The following is a 20,891-nucleotide window of genomic DNA, read 5'->3' on the forward strand; positions in this document are numbered from 1 at the left end:
AACGTCCTTAAACTACGATCTGAAAAAAAAAAAAAATCACAAAAGTGTTGAAAAAAAAAGAAAAGAAAACATAAGTTAAATTTCTTTTGTCCAAGATGGGCATTCGTGATCTACATGCTCCATCTTGAGGGAGGGTATTAGGAAATAATATGGGAAAGTCCATATTTAGGAGATATGCACATTAAGTTGTGAGAGTTATATTAGGAAAGTGTCTATGTTTAGAGTTTGATCTTAGTTAGGAAAGTACCTTGAGTGGATGTCAAGTTTCTGAACAATATAAATAGGTTGTTGAGCCATGAAACTTGATATACCAAATTATTATCAATGTAGTTTTTTATGCTTCCGCGTTTATGCTCTCCTCTCTCTTGCTCGATCCTTAACAAATTGGCTGAACAGCTGGAAAGAGATTTTGCCTAGCGGCAGCTCGTATGCATACATTTTTTCACTGCCTTACCAAAGAGATGACTATGCCCATAAGTTTTATTTTTTCCCTTGGGCAGGTAAGCCGCAAAGATTACCCCAAGCCTACAAAACAACTCTTCAATTATCTCTACTCCGAAGCGACTTGCCAGCAAGGGTTCTGATATGGCTCTTAGGCTGTTCACCATAACATCAGCATTGCTCCTTCCATCTAACTTCGCATCATCACCAACACCGTCCAAAGTCACTTCAAATGTCTCTAGTCGATTAATGATAAATGAGCCTTCACGCAGTATTATAGATTTCACCTCTGAAGAAGATGGTATATAAAGAGGTACGTGAAATGACTCTAATTTCTCTGCTTCAATTTTACGCTGCATCAAACCATGATTACTGAAGTGGAAACATGTATACATAACAGCTTAACAAGGATATGATTACCACACTCAATAACCTGTCGTCAATTCAAAACCATAATTACATTTTACCTGTGATAGCATGTCAGAGAGAATGTTTGCCACGAGTTCCCAGACGAAACAATGTTCTTTGCTACAAGCCTACAAGGACCTACATCATTTGCTCTACCGGAGGTTGTTAGCACCATTCGTCCTCCCTTTACTACCTCCTCAGATCGACATTTCAGGAAAAGCTCGAATTCTCTTTCGAATTGGTTCAAGTATGCTTCAACTACAGATGGTGGGCTTGATTCCACCATGTAAACATTCCCCTTATTAATCTTCTCAATCCCTTGAGGAACCTATCATCAATTAAAAAAATGCTAGAGATGGGAACAAGACAATGTTTGAAAATGGGTATTAAGCACCCAAGCTAGCTAGCTAACCTGAGACAACCAATGGAGACTGTAAGAAGAGTGAACAAAATGGAGACTGTCAGCAGGAAAAAGTCTGGCATAAAATGACCCAGGGATTCCTGCAACAAAACATGGCTGTTGTCTTTGGTCACCCTCATGTCCACCTAATCTGTTGTAGGTTTTTTTGAGCTCATCGTAAAAACCTTGCAAGGACTTGAAAGTTGAGTTGAAATCATTGCCAGCAAGATCATTGAGGAACACGAGAATTTCAGGGTGTGTAGAAGCGCGACTCACACCACCTAAATCGCGAACAAGCGTCTTGAACACAGTATTCATGACGTACGAAACAACCAATAATGCATTGGGGCCTGAGGAACAATCCATATCTGCAATACTGATGCTCTTACTAAGATTGGGTGCTGGAGAGGCTAAATACATTGTATTAATAATCTCTATTATGGTTTCCTCTATAATGGGCTTTGTGATCTCTACACCTTTCCTCTGCAATGGAATAATCAAAGGTAAAATTACAGCTATCATCATGTAATCACTAAAACCTGCAGTACCAAGACACCGTTGTATATAAAAGGTCAAGAAAGTGATAAAAGATGAACCTGCAATGTGGAGTTGGAAGAATAACTTGTTTCACCATTGCCACCATTCATGTGAAATTGTTGGTTGACATCCATTTTGATATATTGACAAGCAGATGAGAGGGAGCAGAAAACAGTAGTAGATAAAGGGTAATGGCAACTGCAAGATGAAACTTAGCTTATATAAAGACAACTCTCTTTATTGATGTTTAGAAAATCTCTCAAAACTAAACACAAGCTCTAATCTTGCTCATATGATCAACCACAACTTTGGTGATCATATATATATATATAGAACTATGAATTCTTTTTCCTAGTCCTATTACCTTATTACATGTCCTTCCTTTTCTTAGAACTAGATGACTTCTAATTCCCTTAGGATTACATCAATTTCCTAATCTTGTCCTAACCAGCTTGTTAGTGACTTCTATGTTGAAGTTTAACCAACATTCTCCCCGTTAAGCTTCAACCTTACCCGTGACATATCTTGTACTCCAATCAGTTGTCTCATTTCTTCAAACTTGATCCGAGCTAATGCCTTTGTCAATATGTCTGCTTTCTGCTCAGTTCCTGGTATGTGTTCTACGTTAATGACCTCCTTCTCGATGCATTCTCGTATGAAATGATACCTTTTGTGAATGTGTTTCGTCTTCCAGTGAAACACTGGATTTTTAGTGAGTGCAATTGCAGACTTATTATCAATCTTGATGAGAACTTTTTCAGGTTCTCTTCCTTTGATTTCACCCAACAGTTCTTGAAGCCATATTGATTGTTTAGCTGCTTCTGTTGCAGCCATAAACTCAGCTTCACAGGATGAGAGGGCTACAGTGTCTTGCTTCTGTGAACACCATGTAATAGGTGCTTCTCTTAGATAAAATATATGACCAGTTGTACTTTTTCCATCATCTTGGTCAATATTATGACTGCTGTCACTATACCCAACAATTCCTTTTGATCCTCCTCGACCATACTTCAATCCATAGCTGATTGTTCCTCTTAGATATCTCAATATATGCTTTATTACATCATCATGAGACTTGCGTGGACTCTGCATATAATGGCTTGCTACTCCCACAGAGAAAGCCAAGTCTGGTCTTGTGTGTAACAAGTATCTAAGGCATCCAACATTTCTTCTATAACTCGTTGGATCAATCTCAGCTTCTTCTTGTGCCTTTGAAACTTTAAGTCCAAACTCCATTGGTATCTTAGTTGGATTACAAGTTTCAAGTCCTGCTTCTTTCAGAATTCTCCTTGCATAAGCTTCTTGTTTAATCTGAGTCCCATCTACTCCTTGATGGACTTCTATGCCAAGGTAATAAGTGAGTTTTCCGAGGTCTGACATCTCAAACTTTGATGACATTTCTCTCTTGAACTCATTGATCACCTTAAGGGAGTTGCCAGTCAAAAATAGATCATCTACATAGACTGCAATCACAAGAAGTGTTCCCTTTTCTTCTCTTCTGTATACTGATGTTTCTTTAGAGCACTTAACAAATATGATTTCTCTTAAGATTTGATCTAACTTTGTATTCCAGGCTCGAGGAGCTTGTCTTAGACCATATAGAGCTTTTGATAACTTATAAACCTTATGCTCTTGTCCTTTTACTTCAAAACCTTCTGGTTGTTCAACATACACATCTTCTCGCAATTCACCATGTAAGAATGCTGTCTTAACGTCTAAGTGGTGAATTTCCCATGAGTTTGATGTTGCTTCTGCTATTAAGAGACGAATTGTCTCTAGTCTAGCAACTGGTGCGAAAACTTCATCAAAGTCTATGCCTGATTCTTGAACGTATCCCTTAGCTACAAGTCTTGCCTTATATTTGTTGACAGTACCATCAGCATTCTGTTTTATTTTGAAGATCCACTTAAGACCACTCACTTTTACCCCACCTGACTTATCAACTAGAAACCAAGTCTTGTTTCTGTTGATTGAAATAATTTCTTCTCTACATGCTTGTGTCCATTTAGTCGAGACCTTTGCTTCCTGAAAATTCCTCGGTTCATCATTAACAGAAAGTAGCATTATCTCACATTCTTATGCAGCTTGAAGAACATAATCCTCCAGATACTGTGGCTTTTGTATCTATCTTGTTGATTTTCGCAGTGGAATGGGTTGAGTTATTTCATCGATCTCTTCTTCTTCTTCTTCTTCTTCTTCTTCTTCTTCTTCTTCTTCTACTTCTTTGTTATTCTCAGCGTTTTCATTATTCTCTTCTTCTTCTTGATTAACATCATTGTTTCCATTAGTATTGATGATTATGGGTCCTTCGCCTTCATCAATTACTTGACCCCATCTCATGTGAAACATTCCTGGATCCCTACTTGATCCATCATTAGTTTCTTTCCAGTTCCAGTTTGCTTTTTCATCGAATAACACATCTCGACTCACTATCACTCTTTTCGTTTTTGGATTGAATAATCTGTAAGCTTTGGATCCAGGCTCAATTCCTAGATTCACAAGAGTCTAAGATCGATCATCCAGTTTCTTAAGAGCTGTAGAATCAACTTTTGCGTATGCTTTGCAACCAAACACTCTTAAATGATCTATGTTTGGTTTTCTCTTTCGCAAACTTTCATATGGAGTCATCTCTTTCAGAGCGTTCGTAGGTATCCTGTTTATTAGGTATGTGGAGTGTCATACAGCTTCTCCCCATAGATAATTAGGTACCTGCATAGCCTTTAAAGAACTTCTTGTCATCTCCATTAGAGTTCTGTTTCTCCTCTCCACCACTCCGTTTTTTTGTGGTGTATATGGTGTTGTGAGTTTCCTTTTGATTCCATTTGACTCACAGAACTTGTTGAACTCTAAGGAAGTGAACTCTCCTCCTCTATCAGTTCTAAGCATTTTGACCTCCTCTTTTAGCTCTTTTTCTATCAGATTTCTGAAAGCTTTGAATCTGTCAAATGCTTCACTCTTTTCTTTCATAAGAATAGACCACATATATCTTGAGAAGTCATATATAATAAAAAATATGTATTTATTATTTGCAAGGGTTTGTGGTGTAATAGGACCACATAAATCAGCATGAAGAAGCTCTAATGGCTTTGAGGCTCTGAATGTTGTTGCTTTTGGGAAATCTTGACGAGTTTGTTTCCCAACTAAACATGTTTCACAGATTTTTGCTTCATCATTTATCTGTGGTAGTCCTCGAACCATCTTTTTTTGAGACATTGCCTTTAAAGTTCTAAAGCTTATGTGTCCTAACCTTGCGTGCCACTTCCATGTCTGATCTTCCAGTCTCATATTCAGACATAATGGCCTTCCAATCATGAGACTTATCTTGTAGAGTCTATTCTATGAGCGTGAGACTCTAACTAAAAGTCTTCCACTTGGGTCATGAACTGTTAGATAATCTTATCGCATTCTAACATCACATCCAACTTCTGTAGATTGTCCTAAACTTAGAATGTTGCTTTGTAAGTTTGGGATGAAGTAGATGTTTGTGACAAGCTTCTGTTCTCCGGTCTTGCTCTGAAATAGAATTAATCCTTTCCCTTCAATTTCTACAGAAGATCCATCCCCAAACTTCACTTGTCCTTTGATTTTCTCATTGAGTTCAGAAAAGTAGTGTCTCTTACCAGTCATGTGATTGCTGGCTCCATTATCTAAATACCATACTCCTTCTTCACTATCCTTTGTTTCATAGTTCTTTGGTATTAATTTCTCTTCGTTTAAGAATACCACTTCGTGCATGAAAAGAGCAGTATCGGCTTCCCTTGTTTCATTTTTTGTTTGCTTCTTCTATCTTTTGTATTCTTTCAGGGCATACAGAGGAGAAGTGTCCTGGTTTATCACATCTGTAACAAATAATGTTTGATCTATCCTTCTTTTCTTTCCCTTGGTTTTGATCATTCTGACTTGTTGTTCTATCTTGTGAATTAAACCTTCCTCCTCTTCCTCGGGCCTCTGTTTACTCTACCACCTCTTCCACGACCTCTTCCTCTTGTCGCAGAGTTTTGTTGGTAAGAGTTTGTGTACAAGAGTTTTCCTTGAGTTTCTCCATTGTTTTCTTCATCAAGGATTCTCTCTTCATATGCTTTCAATCTTCCAATTATATCTTCATAGCTAGTCTTCTTTAAATCTAAGACTTGTTCGAGAGAAGTTATGATATGAATATACTTGGATCTTGGTAAACTATTGAGAAACTTCTTTACCAGTTTATCTTCATCAATGGATTGTCCAAGTGACGCAGCTTTTGAGGCTATCTCTGATAGCTTTCCTGCAAATCTATCAATAGTATCAGTGTCTTTTGTCTTCACTCTTTCAAATTCAGACATTAAGGTTTGCAGACGGGCATCTTTAACTCGATCAGCTCCGAGATTACGTGCCTTTATTGCATCCCAAATTTTCTTTGAAGTTTCATGTTCACCAACTTGTAGAACAAGACATTCTGGTATTGCTTGAAAGAGTAATCCAATGGCGATGTTGTTTTTGTCTGGGTCCAATGTACCAGGATCAATTGTTTCCCAAACTTTGTAGATTTTCATCAGTACCTTCATTCTCATGGTCCATACTGTGTAGTTTGTGGCGTTGAGGATTGGAACTTGTATTGATGGTGGCGTGAACTGTTTTGCACCCACAATGGTGGTTTCGTTTTCCATGGCTCAGAAACAAGCTCTGATACCAATTAATGGCAACTGCAAGATGAAACTTAACTTATATAAAGACAACTCTCTTTATTGATGTTTAGAAAATCTCTCAAAACTAAACACAAGCTCTAATCTTGCTCATATGATCAACCACAACTTTGGTGATCATATATATATAGAACTATGAATTCCTTTTCCTAGTCCTATTACCTTATTACATGTCTTTCCTTTTCTTAGAACTAGATGACTTCTAATTCCCTTAGGATTACATCAATTTCCTAATCTTGTCCTAACCAGCTTGTTAGTGACTTCTATGTTGAAGTTTAACCAACAAAGGAAACGACCAAGACAAACTATGGCCTTAGTTGGAAAAGTGTACTCCTACCTAGTAAAACAAGCAAATAAATGTTAATTCTTACTCAAAAATTTAAGTTAAACACATAGTTATTCATTTCAAAACCACAAAAACTTACCGACGATGGTATCCAGATAGTCTCCTGACTCTTTTAAATTGCAACCAAGCTAAACTTATTGTTGGAAAGGAAACGAAGAACAGGAAGAGAAGATATAGAGAGAGATGGCGATGTAACATAAAGAACGTGATCAAACACTCTCTTCCTCAACACCTGCAACGGCTGCAAGTTGTAAAACAAAAAAATAAAAATAAAAATAAATTATGTGCAGGCTGTATCACAGAAGTGCAGTTGACTTATCACATTTAGTAAAAGGGAAAAAACGTCCACAGAGCTCAAGCTCCAACCTCCATTAAATGCCATTACCAAGTTTAAGTACACGGATTTTGGAACCGCTTAAATCTTTGTACAACTAGTTCATTTTTTCTGTGTACTCTAGTTTGTGGTTGCTTCTTGCCTAAAATGTATCCCGGTCGGTACTCAGAAATCAGAATGGCGTAGGAAATTAGGAATCAGTTTAAGGCCTGCCCTGAACCAAAATAATGGTGTGAACATAAGTTACATCAACTTTTTGGAGAGCGTGCACTTTATCTGCTGGATTCAGGAGACAAAATGTACTTCTGTAAAACCCTAAACCCTTTGGCGCTAATTGTTCATACGAAACAATAAAACGAAAATTTGCCGGAGTGTTGAGTCACGTTGTGTTAACACTCAGTCTGGGGTTTACAGATTTCTTCTTGTTAAAAGTTGTCGTTAGCTCAAGGGTTTCCGCTGATGCAATCCTTGTCTCAAGTATATTGTGATTCTCGACTTCATTTTCAACTTCCATGGAATTCCAACAAAACCCACTATGTTTTCTCAAAATCAAACTTAAGAAGACCCAAAAGGTTAAATCTATCATGTTCTTTGAAAACTTCATACGGGTTTGAGTCTGAAAGAATTGAAAGAGGAGAGAAACCAGAAGCATTCAGTCTTCCAGTTGTAATTCGTACTTCTGGTAAGTCTTCTCGTTATTTTTGGGATGGAACCCAATTAAAATTGGTATCTTTTGATGATACTCCTTCAAATTCTGATGAATTCGATTATGGGTTTCGTAAATTGTACCAATTTTATACTTCGGCTGTTCGGGATTTCTTTATTCCTCATCAAGTTCAGGAAAACTATATGGAATATGTGAAGTGGAAATTCTTGCATGCGGTTTTCAGTTCTGCACTTCGGGTTCTCGCCACCCAGGTAATATTCACTCCAGCTATTGGGTTTTACATAAATTCTGTAGATGAATGAACTTGTGGTTCGATTGTCTAGGCAATGTTTCGAGCAATGGGGTTTGGCTATTCCAAGTCCCTTCCTTCAGCTGCTGCATTGAACTGGGTACTGAAAGATGGGCTGGGACGGCTTAGTCGATGCATTTATACTGCCAGCCTTGCTTCTGCATTCGACACTAATTTGAAGGTGAGATCCTGCCAATTAGTATCACTATGGAATTTGATGTTCTATGTACTGAGTAAGCAACTAAGCATGTTCTAATGTGCTTTATTTGCCTCATTTAAGAGGGTCAGGTTCTCAACGTCCATCATGTTTACATTAAGTATTGGCGTTGAATTGCTGACTCCTGTTTTCCCCCGCTATTTCTTGCTTCTTGCAACCATGGCCAACGTTGCGAAACAAATTAGCTTGGCTGGTTACTTGGCAACCGGTGTAAGTCCTCTATTTAGTAACATTTTGAATTCTCAACATATCGCCTCTAATCTTTACCATAAGAGAATAAGAGTATCGTTAGCCGTTAGGTTCATTTAGCTTCCTCCATAAATCTAAGATTTTTATTGAATGAGCAGTCCGCTGTACATCGAAGTTTTGCAGTGGCCGGTAATCTCGGTGAAGTTTCTGCAAAAGCACAGGTGTGGTAATTAAGTAAATTACTTTAATTCTGCATGCTATACTTTAAACTCCAGTATTCTGAATCTTCTTCTGTTTGAATTGGATTCTCAGATTCAAACAGTTTGCTTTGATAACGTCGGTCTCATGCTTGCAGCATTTTTGAACTTGTTGTGCAAGAATAATGAAAGGTTATCCTCTTTAAGTATTTGGTTTTTTCACGACCAAATTATAAACTCTATACTTTCTGAATTCAGTCTATAATTTCATGTTTACTTGCTTTGGTTCAGAAGGTAAAATACTTTTTTTGTTGCTTATAAACTGATCTCATTGCATTTTTTTTTTAATATAGCTATTCGTCAATGTGCAGATTACTAGCTGTACTTCCCTTTGTTGTTTACCCAATTTTCTCAGCAATCGACCTTTTAGGAATCTATCAAGGGCTCAAGCATGTACATCCACAAACATTGACAAAGGTTTGTCTTCTTTGGAATATTTCTTTTATACCTGCTTGACAAAAGAAATAGGACATTTGATGGCTTGAAATTTATTATTGTTGCACTTGTGAGTGTCAAGGATACTTGTATCCAAAGCCCTAAAATATCTCTACTGACTGAGTCTTGAGATTTTGAATGACTCTACAACAACTTAGTCTACTTTTCCTAGATACTCTCCAACTTAATTTATGGTCTGTTGAATCTGGAAACTATGTACATCCTGTAAGTGTGTTGACTATAAATATATGAATTCAATCTCCACAAGAGTGTGGAAGATTTTCCTGTGAAGCTAAATCTTGAGTTGGCATCTGGTCATAAATCCTAAAACCACACCATTTTTCTTCCTAATCAATGGAAGCTAACACTTCTACCCTACTACAGCTACACATCAATCACCTCATTAACATCAAGCTTAATGACACAAATTATCTTCTATGAAAAAACTCAATTCAAACCACTTCCAAGGGTTACAAATTACAGGGATATGTTGATGGAAGCCTAGCAAAGCCCCCACGTACCCTACCCAGTTCTAAAGACTCTTCTAACTGGAAGTATAATGACTCGTGTCTTTGGCTTCTCAACATCACAAGAAGTCTGGAAAGTGCTGGAGGCTCGATTTGCACCACGAACAAGGGCACATCAGATGCACCTCCGTAGAACATTACACAATCTAATCAAGGTAACAAAACCATGCAGGTGTCTAAGCAAAGTTAAGAAATAATCCTGCATGGTTTTGTTACCTTTGGTGAGATTGTGTGATTCTATTTGGAGGTTTCCATGCACATTATGCCTGCATTGATGCGGGGTTTGCCTGTGTTTTGATATTTGATTGTATCTTGTTGGACTAGCAAATACTAGAAAGGGTAGTTGTTCTAGTTTTGGTAACAGATTCTTAGTTTTGAATCCTTAATATGTGCATTTAATATTCAGGATAGACTTGAGATCATACTGGATAGGTGGATTCACTTGAAGCATATCCCATCACCAGCAGAGGTTAGTAAGGAGGAAGGCATTGATTTTCCGTGGAGAAAAGGTGAAATTATTCTGTGACTTCATATGATTGAGCTTTTATTTCATCATCGCTGCTTAAAAAAGAGATTTGATTAACCATGGAGCTTACATATGATTGACGTGCTTCGCATCAGGTAGAGTGCTTTGGCCAATTAGAATCGGTTGTGTAGACCCCAAGGATCCAATTCCCAAGATTTCAATGTTGACAATGCAGTCTTTGAGAGGGGAGGATTCTTACTTCATATGCTTGGAGACCACCCCAAAAGGTTTCAGAAGTAATAAGCAGGTCAGTGTATAAAAAGAAGCTCTACTAGCACAACACTTGGAGCAGTTTTGTTGCACTAAGAATTTTAGTTTGTTACTCATCTCCTGTCATTTCCCTATTTTCAGCAAGGTGTTCTTCTTTGTTTACGTGAAGGATGTTCCGTTACTGATATTATCATGGGTTTGCTGCAGGTAAGGTGAATTTATATAGATTGATGCAACCCAAAATTATTATACGTGTCGTATAATATTTTTTGTAGCAACAGTTTCGGTTATCTTTTCCTTTGTAAGTTTTAATTTGGGTTTGTGTTGTGATGTAGGCATGTTATATCCGTGAGGAACTTCGCCGCAGAGACAAGTGGAAGCAAATTATGGAAACCAATGTTGTGTCGGAGTCTCTTCTTAGTGAGTGGTTTAAGATGGTCGAAGATGTCAAACGATGTGCTTGTACATTAGAGGATGTTGAACTATTAACGGAAGAACTTCACAGATCTGGTTGGTCCGTCAAAAACATCTTGTTGAGTGTGCAGGAACAGGTCCGCTATAATATGTCATAGAAAGGAAGCTTGGGATTTTAAACAAGGCAGTGAGTTCATACACTAATAGAGTATCTTGGCAACACCCTTCTCAAGCATGGAGGTAACATTTTTGCCCATTAGTGCTAGTTTTGGTTGCGAAAAACATGTATATATTTTCACTTCTTAACCTGCCAGCCCAACCCAGTAAGAAGAGAAACTCATCTTTGTTAAAAACAAGGATGAATCATTCGGTCATGCTTTAAGGTTTGCATTCTTTGTTTGTGTGTATTAAGAAAAGGAAAAAATCTTTTCTCAAAATATTCATCGGATCTATGACATGATTACCATAACGTTTTTCCAATATAATATATTTGATAGTCCCTAGATTATTCACATGGTTAGTTTAGTTTATCCTTGTTCAAGTAACGTTCAGTATATATGTATATCTGTTTAGGATCTTCCTTCTAAAGATAGAATCAGTGTTCTTGAGTCATTATCAGTTTGTTCTTCTCAAGTTTAGCCTCAACCAGACACTGCCCAAGGGAATCATCTACTGTTCATCGAATCAATTTCTTTCGTTTAATTCTAAAGATTTTGCAAAATGAGGTGATAATTAGCAGAATAGCCGATGTGGTCTTGGAACTAGCAATACATCTTAACCTGGTTAGGTTGTGAGCCATATCTAACCCTTAGTTCTAAGTTGCATCACCACATAAACCCCACCATGACCCCACCCATTCCATTTTTTGGGAACTTCCAATCGTTTTATGTGTTGGAACTACTGAAATAAGTGGGTTTTGATCTCAGGTTGCCAGTTTACCTCTGGCGACTTGTCCAATTACGGAACCACCAAAGGTAGAAAAAAGATATATTTAGGTTGCTGTTAGTACCCCATGTATGTGCACATGGTCTGGTGTGGTCAAGTATGGAGATCCCCAATAGTCCATCATGATATTAATGGGATCAAAATTATTGGACCCAGAAAATAGATATGTTCAACTAGTTTGAGTTGAATTAGACCAACACCTGTGCTAAAGAGTTCCATCATTACCAGAGGATCTGAACCATTGAGTACTTGAATGCGGAGTATAGTGGGACCGAGGTGAAGTGTTTCAGTGTTTGTGTGGTGTCTGCAAGTCTTATTGTCAATTTTAACATTTAATCTTTGAATAATCACACAATATCTTAAATTATTCTCATCTGATAACGTGAATCCAAAAGAGTGTTTTTGTAATATTATTAAGAAAATGGCCCTCTTGTTTCTTTTTTCTCTGTTTTTGTTTATCAGTTTCTCGCTGTCATTTTCATCAGGAAACCTAATAATTTTGTATGTGTATGTTTTCAACAAAATCTCAACAGACATCCAAATCTGAGCTGCCCTTATTATTCATTCTCATGTACATTGCCTGATATGTCTGTCCTCTCATCTAACTTTGTTTGCAGTCTTGTTACTTTATGTGGTCTTTTCCATGTATCATTTGTTTTTGATGTGGTTAGGCACCAGGCAGTTAGGCTAACATCTGCCTAATATGTTTTGCCATTGTTTTTCTTGTTCATTTCTGCTGAAAATTTTGTCAAGAGAATCATGCTTTAATTGGTTTCTTTTCCTAGAATGTCTAAAGCTAGAGTTATTTATGATTTAAACAAGTTATAGACAAACCAGATGCAGTTGAATCAGACTAGGACGATCATACACAACAAACTCCACTAGAGACCATCATGCCAAACATGGGTAGGTAGGTAGTATTAGTAGCTAGTAGGTTAGCTAACCCTAAACTCACTTTTTGGTACATGAACACACAAATTAGACAAGACATGGTCAGGTTGGGCTGCGCTGCAAGAAATCAATCTCATCTCAGGAGCCAGAAGCAAAAACCAAAACAATTTACTTCATTAAAAGTTAACTATTATGTTTTTAAAATTCATTCTGAAACTACGATCCAAACTAATTTCTACTTTTCAACTTAATTAATTTTGTATAGTAGTAAGCAACAAAACTGTCGGTTAATCTGTCTCTCTTAAATATAAGCTGTGTAACAAGACTACAAAGTCTTTAGCCATTTGGAATATACGCGTCATACTGTTTTAAAATCATACAGTATTTCGCCTCCTTCGAGCATGATTTCTTTAACATACTCCAACAAATAATACACGCAATGGGGTGCGTAAGGCGATATAAGGTAGTTCTTAGTACCGAGAGAAAGAAGTTTCCATTCAAAAAGAAGTAAAGGGGAAAAGGAAAAAAATAAAGAAAATCTTCTAGCTATGAATTTTCGTTGCAATTCTTGGATACTAAGAAAACTCTCATTTTATAAAGACAAGATACAAAAGTGAGAAGAATCGATTACTTTAATCCAAAAAAGAAAGATATCCAGAAACGACGTAACCACTAACCATGGCTATATTATTCTTGTATCTTTAAATCAAATTTTACAGGATTCCGTTTTCAAAATTTTGAAAGAAAACGTGACAAAGACTCACTGCTTTCTTCTTCTAAACATTCAAAATTCATTCTTTCTCTGCAACTTCGAGGTGATTGAAATTAGAAAAGGAAGAAACCCCAAATGTATTCTGGTGAATTCTGGCAAACCCAACAACACTCTTCAGCTAAAACTAGAGGAATTCATGGCAGAATTAGAGAAGAGGATACTTCTTATTCTACTATTTTTGAAAGAATGAGACCTTCACCGGGAGGTAAAGTTGTGGTAGCAGTTAGAGCTGCAGAGAAAGACATTTCTAAAACAGCATTAACTTGGGCACTTACTAATATCGTTCGTCCTGGTGATCAAATTACTCTTCTTGCTGTTATTTCTACAGAAACCAGAGGTAATTTCACTTACTAATCCTCATTAAACAGTCGATAATTTTCTGTATCACCCATTCAAGGATAGTATGAATTATGTGTTTTTATGTTCTAATAATTGTTCTTCTTCTGTGAATTTGGTTGTCTAAAAGGTCGGAAGTTATGGAATTTACCGATATTAAACGGAGATTGTGCTGGGAGAACTCGAGATAACTCGCCTGATAGGATGTATCAGATCTCAGATTCTTTTTCTCAGATGGTACTTCAATTTCACAATCAGAACGAGGTAAAAGACATCCAAAAATTACCAACTTCTTTTTTTTTTTTGGTTTTACTCAATAATACTTTTGCTATGACGTGAATTTTTATGTTTTTATTAGCTGAAAACCGAAGTCAATCATTCAACTTAGTTGGTGTTCTGACATGATTTTTGTTTGTTCAGTAGTTTGTTTGGTAAGACACCGAGCACCGGAATCTGACAGAAATTGTTTAGAAATGCTATAATTATTTAGCTGAATGATTGATTAAGAATTAAACTTGTTTAAGAGGAAAAGGTGTTTGGTTAAACTATAACTTTAAAATTCTAGCTTTTTTGTACCATGTATAGGTCGGTATAAAGATTAAGATGGTTTCGGGCTCGCCTGCTGGAGTGGTGGCAGCGGAATCAAAGAGAGCTGGAGCCAACTGGGTCGTATTGGACAAGTAAATTATAATAATGTATTAATTTAATTTCTATGTTTAATTATTCATGTTGCTTGTTAATCATTTGCTAAGTGTATTTTAATTTTAATCCATTTTGATATATTCTCTAATCTTACCATACAAGTAGAGTAGGTAGTAGAGCATACTCCCACATGATTTTTCTCGAAAATTAGTTTGATTCAAGTGTCTATTAGGTACATTTCCAAATAGACGAGCACATTTACTAGCGGGTTAAACAGTAAGAACTTTAAGGTGTTTGGAATGGACAATGCCGTAAGATTCTTAGATATATGTGAAGTTATCAGTGTATGCAGTATGCGAGAACATAAAGTAAATATACCAGTAGATATTAGGTCTTTATCTGCGCCTGTCTCCATTGATTATAGAAGCCGATTAGGTGAATTACTCTGATGAGTACTAATGAAATTCAGATGTTAAACTAATCTTTTGAGCCATACTTTGTTAAGGTTGATATGAGTAACATGGATATTGTTGTGCTGTCACAGACACTTGAAGCAGGAGGAGAAGCTTTGCATGGAGGAACTCCGATGTAACATTGTGGTGATGAAACGTGCACGACCCAGAATTCTTAGACTTAACTTGGGAGGCTCTGGTGAAATTGAGTCATCTTTTTCTCCGACAACAGAATTAAAAGCCAAAGAGTCGGAAGATAATAGGATTAGGCATTCAACTCCAGTGAGCAGCCCAGATGAACCAACAACATCCTTCACTAGGACAACCACCGAAGGAACTTCCCTGTCTAGTTCTGAAGCTGAAGCGTCTCCTTTCTTTGTATCCGAAAGAAACCCACTTTTTGAGATTAACAATGCAGGGAAGCCTAGATCTATACATAGACGTGTCGATTCAGATCATTCACTTTCATCATTTGGATCAGTCAAGGAAGATTTTATCTCTTTAAATTCGAGAGCATCTGTGACTAAAAGTAATGGAAATAAATACTGGTTTCGCCCAAATCATACTGTTGATGAACAGAAGAACTCAACTATCAAAAACAACAAGATTACTTGCAACAATAAAACTCGCCCTCCAAGGACACTACGTGAAAAGTTTGTCCAATTCGATAAAGAGAAGATTCAAGAACCCAGGGTCAACCAATCACCGCCAGCAGATCACATTTTCAATGAAGATGTAAGAGATGCAGTCTTTTTAAGTAGAATTACTACAGCTCCTCCCCCTCTATGTTCATTATGTCAACATAGAGCACCCGTCTTTGGGAAACCTCCAAGGTGGTTCTGTTACAAAGAGCTTGAGGAAGCAACAAATGGATTTTCAGAGGCGGATTTATTGGCAGAAGGTGGGTTTGGATCAGTTCACCGAGGTGTCTTAAGTGATGGTCAGGTGGTGGCTGTGAAGCAACTGAAGATTGCTGGGTCTCAAGGGGAGGCCGAGTTTCGTAGGGAAGTTGGGGTGTTAAGCTGCGCGCAACACAGAAATGTTGTGATGCTGGTTGGATTTTGTATAGAAGGAGACAGAAGAGTCTTAGTTTATGAGTATGTATGCAATGGCTCTTTGGACTTCCATTTATACGGTAATTTCTCTCTTTCACTTCTCTTTATATTCTGCAGTGTAGGATGAAACCCTTATAATAAATCTGATGTAACTATATCCCTGGATGTGCTTTAAGCAGGGCAAAATAAAAAACCGCTAGATTGGAAATCACGGCTTAAGATTGCAATTGGCGCAGCAAGAGGTTTGAGGTATCTTCATGAAGACTGCAGGGTAGGCTGCATTGTGCACAGAGATATGCGCCCCAACAACATCCTTCTCACCCACGATTATGAACCCCTTGTATGATTTTTTTCTCTTTCTACCTAACTTATCTCTGTTGTAAAGATGGTGCAATATCGGAAGCATAACTATCAAACTAACTGTTTGGTTTTACGTTAGGTTGGAGATTTTGGTCTTGCAAAATGGCAACCAGACTTAGAAGACGGTACTGAGCAGCGGGTAGTTGGGACCTTGGGGTGAGTAGATGCAGATGCTATTGAAACTTTTCTAGCTTTTGATGATGCACAGATTTGTGAATAGGACTCTGAATGAAGCAATGTTTCTTCCAGCATTGAATGATAATAGCCTTTTCTTATGTCTGTCCAGGTATCTTGCACCAGAGTACATAGAAGGCGACAGAATTACAGAGAAAGCAGATGTATATGCATTTGGAGTGGTGTTAATGGAGCTAATTATTGGTCGAAAAACCATTGGAATGGCTCGTTCTAAAGGGCGACAGTTCTTAGTTGAATGTTCCCGCCCTCAGTTGGTACCAGAAGAACAAAGCCAAGACGTAGCAATTAACCATAAACTGCTAGACCCAAACTTGGATTCCAACCAAATCCAAAACTTCTCACATCAACTGAGAGCCATGGCTCAAGCAGCTTCCTTGTGCCTACGGCGAGATCCGGAGTCTAGACCCTCAATGTCAAAGGTAATGTTCACTGCCAAAGTAGGCACTCCATTCCGTATTTGTCAATTTCCTGCTGTTAACCCTCTAGAATCTCGTAAAACTGATCTTGTATATGCATTTTTCCTTTTTATCTTTTAGGTTCTGAGAATACTAGAAGGAGGAGATTCAATCATTCCACTTGGTAGTGATTCAGACTCCATTGGTAGTAGAAGCCAGCGTTTGCATGGTCTCAGCTCACGCGTGAGAACAGGATCAAGGGGAGTTCATTCCCGTAAGCTGTCTCATTGAGACAGGATTGAATACTAATATCAATACGAGTTACATAAAAGGATCACATTTTTTTTTCTTTTCTTTTGAAGTTGAAATTGTCAGTGATTACAGTAGCATTAAGTTATAGTATCATGTAAATTTAAAGTTGCGTCGTGTGTCCTCGATGGCCTGTAAACAAAATATGAGCGATATTTGTTTAGCTTTTTTTCTCATCATTGTACAGATTTGTTCAGTCAGTTTAGAACTGCTTAAAATTTTTATACAGTGGAACTACATGACTGTGTCATGCTGATATGAAAGTCTTTTTACTTCTAGGCAACTCGACCCAGTGATCAATCTAAGATGAAATAACCCTATGATGGGAACATCCGCTGGTCAATTGGAATGGACCCACGGCCCTGTTGGGAATGCCTGTAATTCCCATGTTCAATGAATATTGACCTGGACTTCTTTGTTTTGCAACTTCCTTAACTTCCATTGCCCGTAAGAAAAAAGGTTTAATTCAATACATCAATTTCTGCTTTGTCCCATTTTGAGCTCAGCATCAACTGCCCTGTTCTCCTTGTGCTACAAGAATGCAGCAATTTCAACCATAGCTCAACCAATACAAAACAGATCGTTTCCCGGTGGACCCTTCTTTTAAAATTAGTATTGTTTTGCACAGTAACTCAAATCTGATTCGCGGTATCTCAAAATTTGCCTCATTATTTAGAAATTATTACTATTATTGTTTTATTTTTATTTCAAAAATGAGACCAAACTCAGAAAATATATTGACAGTCAGAAATCTTACATAAATATTTCAATATCATAATAAAGTTATACAAGTTATAATATCTCCACCAATTCTTGCCTATTACATATATCTTTTCAGATCTAGAAACAATTTTAGATGACCTTCTCTCTCGCAAAGAAGAGGACCAAACATCTTGGGCCAAACTAATTTTGAGAACAAAACAAATATGTATTAAAGCACAACGCAATGATAAGATTTGTTCAAAAATGAGTATTGTTTTGCACAATAACTCAAATTTGATTCACGGTATCTCAAAATTTGCCTCATTATTTAGAAATTATTACTATTATTGTTTTATTTTTATTTCAAAAAGGAGACTAACCTCAGAAGATATATTGAGAGAGCCGATTTAGAAAATCAGACATCTTACAAAAATATTTCAATATCATAACAAAGTTATACAAGTTATAATATCTCCATCAATTCTTGCCTATTACATATATGTTTCCAGATCTAGAAACAATTTTAGATGACCTTCTCTCCCGCGAAGGAGAGGACCAAACATCTTGGGCCAAATTGATTTTGAGAACAAAACCAATATGTATTAAAGCACAACGCAATGATAAGATTTGTTCAAAAATGAGTATTGTTTTGCACAGTAACTCAAATTTGATTCACGATGTCTCAAAATTTGCCTCATTATTTAGAAATTATTACTATTATTGTTTTATTTTTATTTCAAAAATGAGACTAACCTCAGAAGATATATTGAGAGAGCCGATTTAGAAAATCAGACATCTTACAGAAATATTTCAATATCATAACAAAGTTATACAAGTTATAATATCTCCACAAATTCTTGCATATTACATATATGTTTCCAGATCTAGAAACAATTTTAGATGACCTTCTCTCTCGCAAAGGAGAGGACCAAATATCTTGGGTCAAATTGATTTTGAGAACAAAACCAATATGCATTATAACACAAGGCAATGATTAGATCAAATTCAACATAATATTCATCAGAACAAGTAAATAACATGAACCAGAGTTTTTTAAGTTTAAACTTCCTATTGCAATCAAGGTACCAGTGATCCAACTAGTAGTAACAGTAGCCAAAAGTAACGAAAGTGTTTCAAATGGTAACCAAAGTGTCTCAAGTAGCAATGGTAATCTTAATGTGTCTTTGAGTGTCTGGATCCGAACAATTCGAACTGTCTCAGCATTGGAGATGTGGTAACAGTTGTAGTAACTGAAGAATTCGATGATCCAATTGTTGTTGTCTTACTTTCCGTAGCTTGAGTTGTTATGCTTGTTACTGCTGGTGAAATGATTTTTTGAAATAAATTTGAACAGGTACCAAACAACCAAACTTGACCGATATCTTCCTCTATAACTGGTGGAATATAAACTCGCCGGAAAGCATGACCGTACTTAAGTACCCAGTGAAGGAAAATACTATACTTAGGAAACTTGTGTTTCATGATGATTGGTTCTTTATGATTCTGGAATGCATCTCTATTGTTTCTGCATCTATTTTGCTTAATGGTTCACCAGGTGATGTTTTTTATCCTACAAGGGGTCTTAGAAAGGGAGACCCCTTATCTCCCTATTTTTTCATTATTGTTATGGATTTCCCATCTAGGTTATTCATCAAAGTTGAGAATGATAGAGTGTTGCAGGGTATTAAAGTTTCTACAACTAGTCCAGTTGTTAGTTACCTGTATTTTGCAGATGACTGTCTTATATTTTCTAGAGATAACCTTCAAGGAGCTAGGATGTTGGACAAAATACGACATTCAGTCCTAAGATGGATAATCAAATTAAGAGTTAGATTGCTAGTATTCTTAAAGATAAGTACCGAGGTGTATCCATTCCCATCCAACAAAATAAAATGGGAACTTTTGGCCATTTACCAGTAAAATATCAGGAAAAATTAGCTAGTTGGAAGGTAAGAACATGAACCGACCTACAAGGACTGCAATGGTTCAATCTGTATTAGGAACTCTAACTTCTCATCACTTAGTTGTTTTTCCTATGCCTAAAAACTTACTGATAAGTTAGATGGTATTCAAAGGAATTTATGGTAGAACAAGAAACAGGGTAAAACGGGATTTCATTTTAACAAATGGGATTTTGTTGCTAAGTCTAAAGCACTAGGAGGTCTTAATATTAAGAAAATTTTTGAATTAAATATTGATCTCCTTGCAAAGCTTGCTTGGAGAATGCTAACTGAACCAGATGCTGAAGGGGTCAAAATTCTTAGCCATAAATACTTTCCTGATCATAATCCTCTCCATAGTAGTAATACCAATGGGAGTTGGATCTGGAGGGGGATATGCAGAGGCCTAGACCTTATTAGGAATCATTACTGTTGGGAGTTCGGGAATGGAAAACAAATATCTATTTGGAAGGACATATGGGTTCCACCTATATCTACCCCTGTTTCATCTAGTTTTCAATCTAGCAATATGAATATTGTTGACCAGTTGATGATACCCAACAGTAATAGGTGGAATATGGAGATTCTCAATGCTATGTTTGATAGTAGTACTTTCACTGAGATTAGTAAAATTAGAATTCATTTAAATGGTGAAGATAGATTGTCTGGAAACCAGCTGAAAATGGTATATTTACTATTAAAACTGTTTATAGAGTTATTGATGCTGCAGATAACAATTATTCTCTTTGTTGTGGAGTTTATTATGGAAAATGAAACTTCATCAAAAAAAAATTACACTTTATATGGATGTGTGTTCATGGATGTTTACTAGTTAGGGATAGGATTGCTAGACATATGCATGATGTTGATTCTAAATGTCCTTTATGAAACATGCAAATAGAAACTATGGATCACTTGTTTCTAGAATGTAATATATCTAAACAGGTATGGGTGACAATGGAAGATTCTGGGGTGATAATTGTAAATGACTACAATTTTCTTGATTGGATTATTAGTTCGT

General features: G+C 36.8%; 3 protein-coding genes across 6 annotated transcripts; 2 read left to right on the forward strand and 1 right to left on the reverse strand.

Moving 5' to 3' along the window:
* Positions 1-7: 7 nt before the first annotated feature.
* Positions 8-1,920, reverse strand: LOC113347553 (salicylate carboxymethyltransferase-like). Its single transcript, XM_026591234.1, has 5 exons — positions 1,846-1,920; positions 1,262-1,732; positions 909-1,177; positions 519-813; positions 8-19 (listed from the first exon to the last, which is right to left on the reverse strand). Exons 1-5 carry the CDS (start codon positions 1,918-1,920, stop codon positions 8-10), a joined length of 1,122 nt encoding a protein of 373 aa, XP_026447019.1.
* Positions 1,921-7,469: 5,549 nt separating this feature from the next.
* Positions 7,470-11,370, forward strand: LOC113331305 (protein root UVB sensitive 4-like). 3 transcript variants are annotated; one of them, XM_026578031.1, is made up of 11 exons: positions 7,470-7,827; positions 7,981-8,063; positions 8,136-8,282; positions 8,382-8,528; positions 8,666-8,728; positions 8,820-8,896; positions 9,076-9,181; positions 10,133-10,235; positions 10,348-10,499; positions 10,604-10,669; positions 10,798-11,370. In XM_026578031.1, exons 1-11 carry the CDS (start codon positions 7,605-7,607, stop codon positions 11,032-11,034), a joined length of 1,404 nt encoding a protein of 467 aa, XP_026433816.1. In that variant the 5' UTR covers positions 7,470-7,604; the 3' UTR covers positions 11,035-11,370. The 3 variants fall into 3 exon arrangements, with proteins under 3 accessions (XP_026433816.1, XP_026433811.1, XP_026433823.1); XM_026578026.1 differs by having other exon boundaries at positions 7,470-8,063; XM_026578038.1 differs by lacking the exons at positions 10,604-10,669; positions 10,798-11,370 and having other exon boundaries at positions 7,470-8,063; positions 10,352-10,493.
* Positions 11,371-12,660: 1,290 nt separating this feature from the next.
* On the forward strand, positions 12,661-17,508 carry LOC113294544 (inactive protein kinase SELMODRAFT_444075-like). Of its 2 annotated transcripts, none has more exons than XM_026542939.1 (8): positions 12,661-13,821; positions 13,951-14,084; positions 14,406-14,500; positions 15,007-16,049; positions 16,149-16,309; positions 16,409-16,485; positions 16,616-16,943; positions 17,061-17,508. In XM_026542939.1, the coding sequence occupies exons 1-8, from the start codon at positions 13,560-13,562 to the stop codon at positions 17,208-17,210; spliced, it is 2,250 nt and encodes a 749-aa protein (XP_026398724.1). In that variant the 5' UTR covers positions 12,661-13,559; the 3' UTR covers positions 17,211-17,508. The 2 variants fall into 2 exon arrangements, with proteins under 2 accessions (XP_026398724.1, XP_026398729.1); XM_026542944.1 differs by lacking the exon at positions 12,661-13,821 and adding an exon at positions 14,179-14,251 and having other exon boundaries at positions 14,002-14,084.
* The last annotated feature ends 3,383 nt before the right edge of the window (positions 17,509-20,891 follow it).

This window comes from Papaver somniferum, chromosome 1 (genome assembly GCF_003573695.1).
Source record: "Papaver somniferum cultivar HN1 chromosome 1, ASM357369v1, whole genome shotgun sequence".
NCBI lineage: Eukaryota > Viridiplantae > Streptophyta > Magnoliopsida > Ranunculales > Papaveraceae > Papaver > Papaver somniferum.

Coding starts and splice junctions, on each gene's coding strand:
- LOC113347553 (XM_026591234.1), bottom strand. CDS start 1,920: ATGGATGTCAACCAACAATTTCACATGAATGGTGGCAATGGTGAAACA. Junction 1,733..1,845: donor CTTCCAACTCCACATTGCAG/GTTCATCTTTTA, acceptor ATTCCATTGCAG/AGGAAAGGTGTAGAGATCAC. Junction 814..908: donor TCTCTGACATGCTATCACAG/GTAAAATGTAAT, acceptor TTTCCACTTCAG/TAATCATGGTTTGATGCAGC.
- LOC113331305 (XM_026578026.1), top strand. CDS start 7,605: ATGCAATCCTTGTCTCAAGTATATTGTGATTCTCGACTTCATTTTCAA. Junction 8,064..8,135: donor TTCGGGTTCTCGCCACCCAG/GTAATATTCACT, acceptor TCGATTGTCTAG/GCAATGTTTCGAGCAATGGG. Junction 8,283..8,381: donor CATTCGACACTAATTTGAAG/GTGAGATCCTGC, acceptor GCCTCATTTAAG/AGGGTCAGGTTCTCAACGTC.
- LOC113294544 (XM_026542939.1), top strand. CDS start 13,560: ATGTATTCTGGTGAATTCTGGCAAACCCAACAACACTCTTCAGCTAAA. Junction 14,501..15,006: donor AACTGGGTCGTATTGGACAA/GTAAATTATAAT, acceptor GTGCTGTCACAG/ACACTTGAAGCAGGAGGAGA. Junction 16,486..16,615: donor CGGGTAGTTGGGACCTTGGG/GTGAGTAGATGC, acceptor ATGTCTGTCCAG/GTATCTTGCACCAGAGTACA.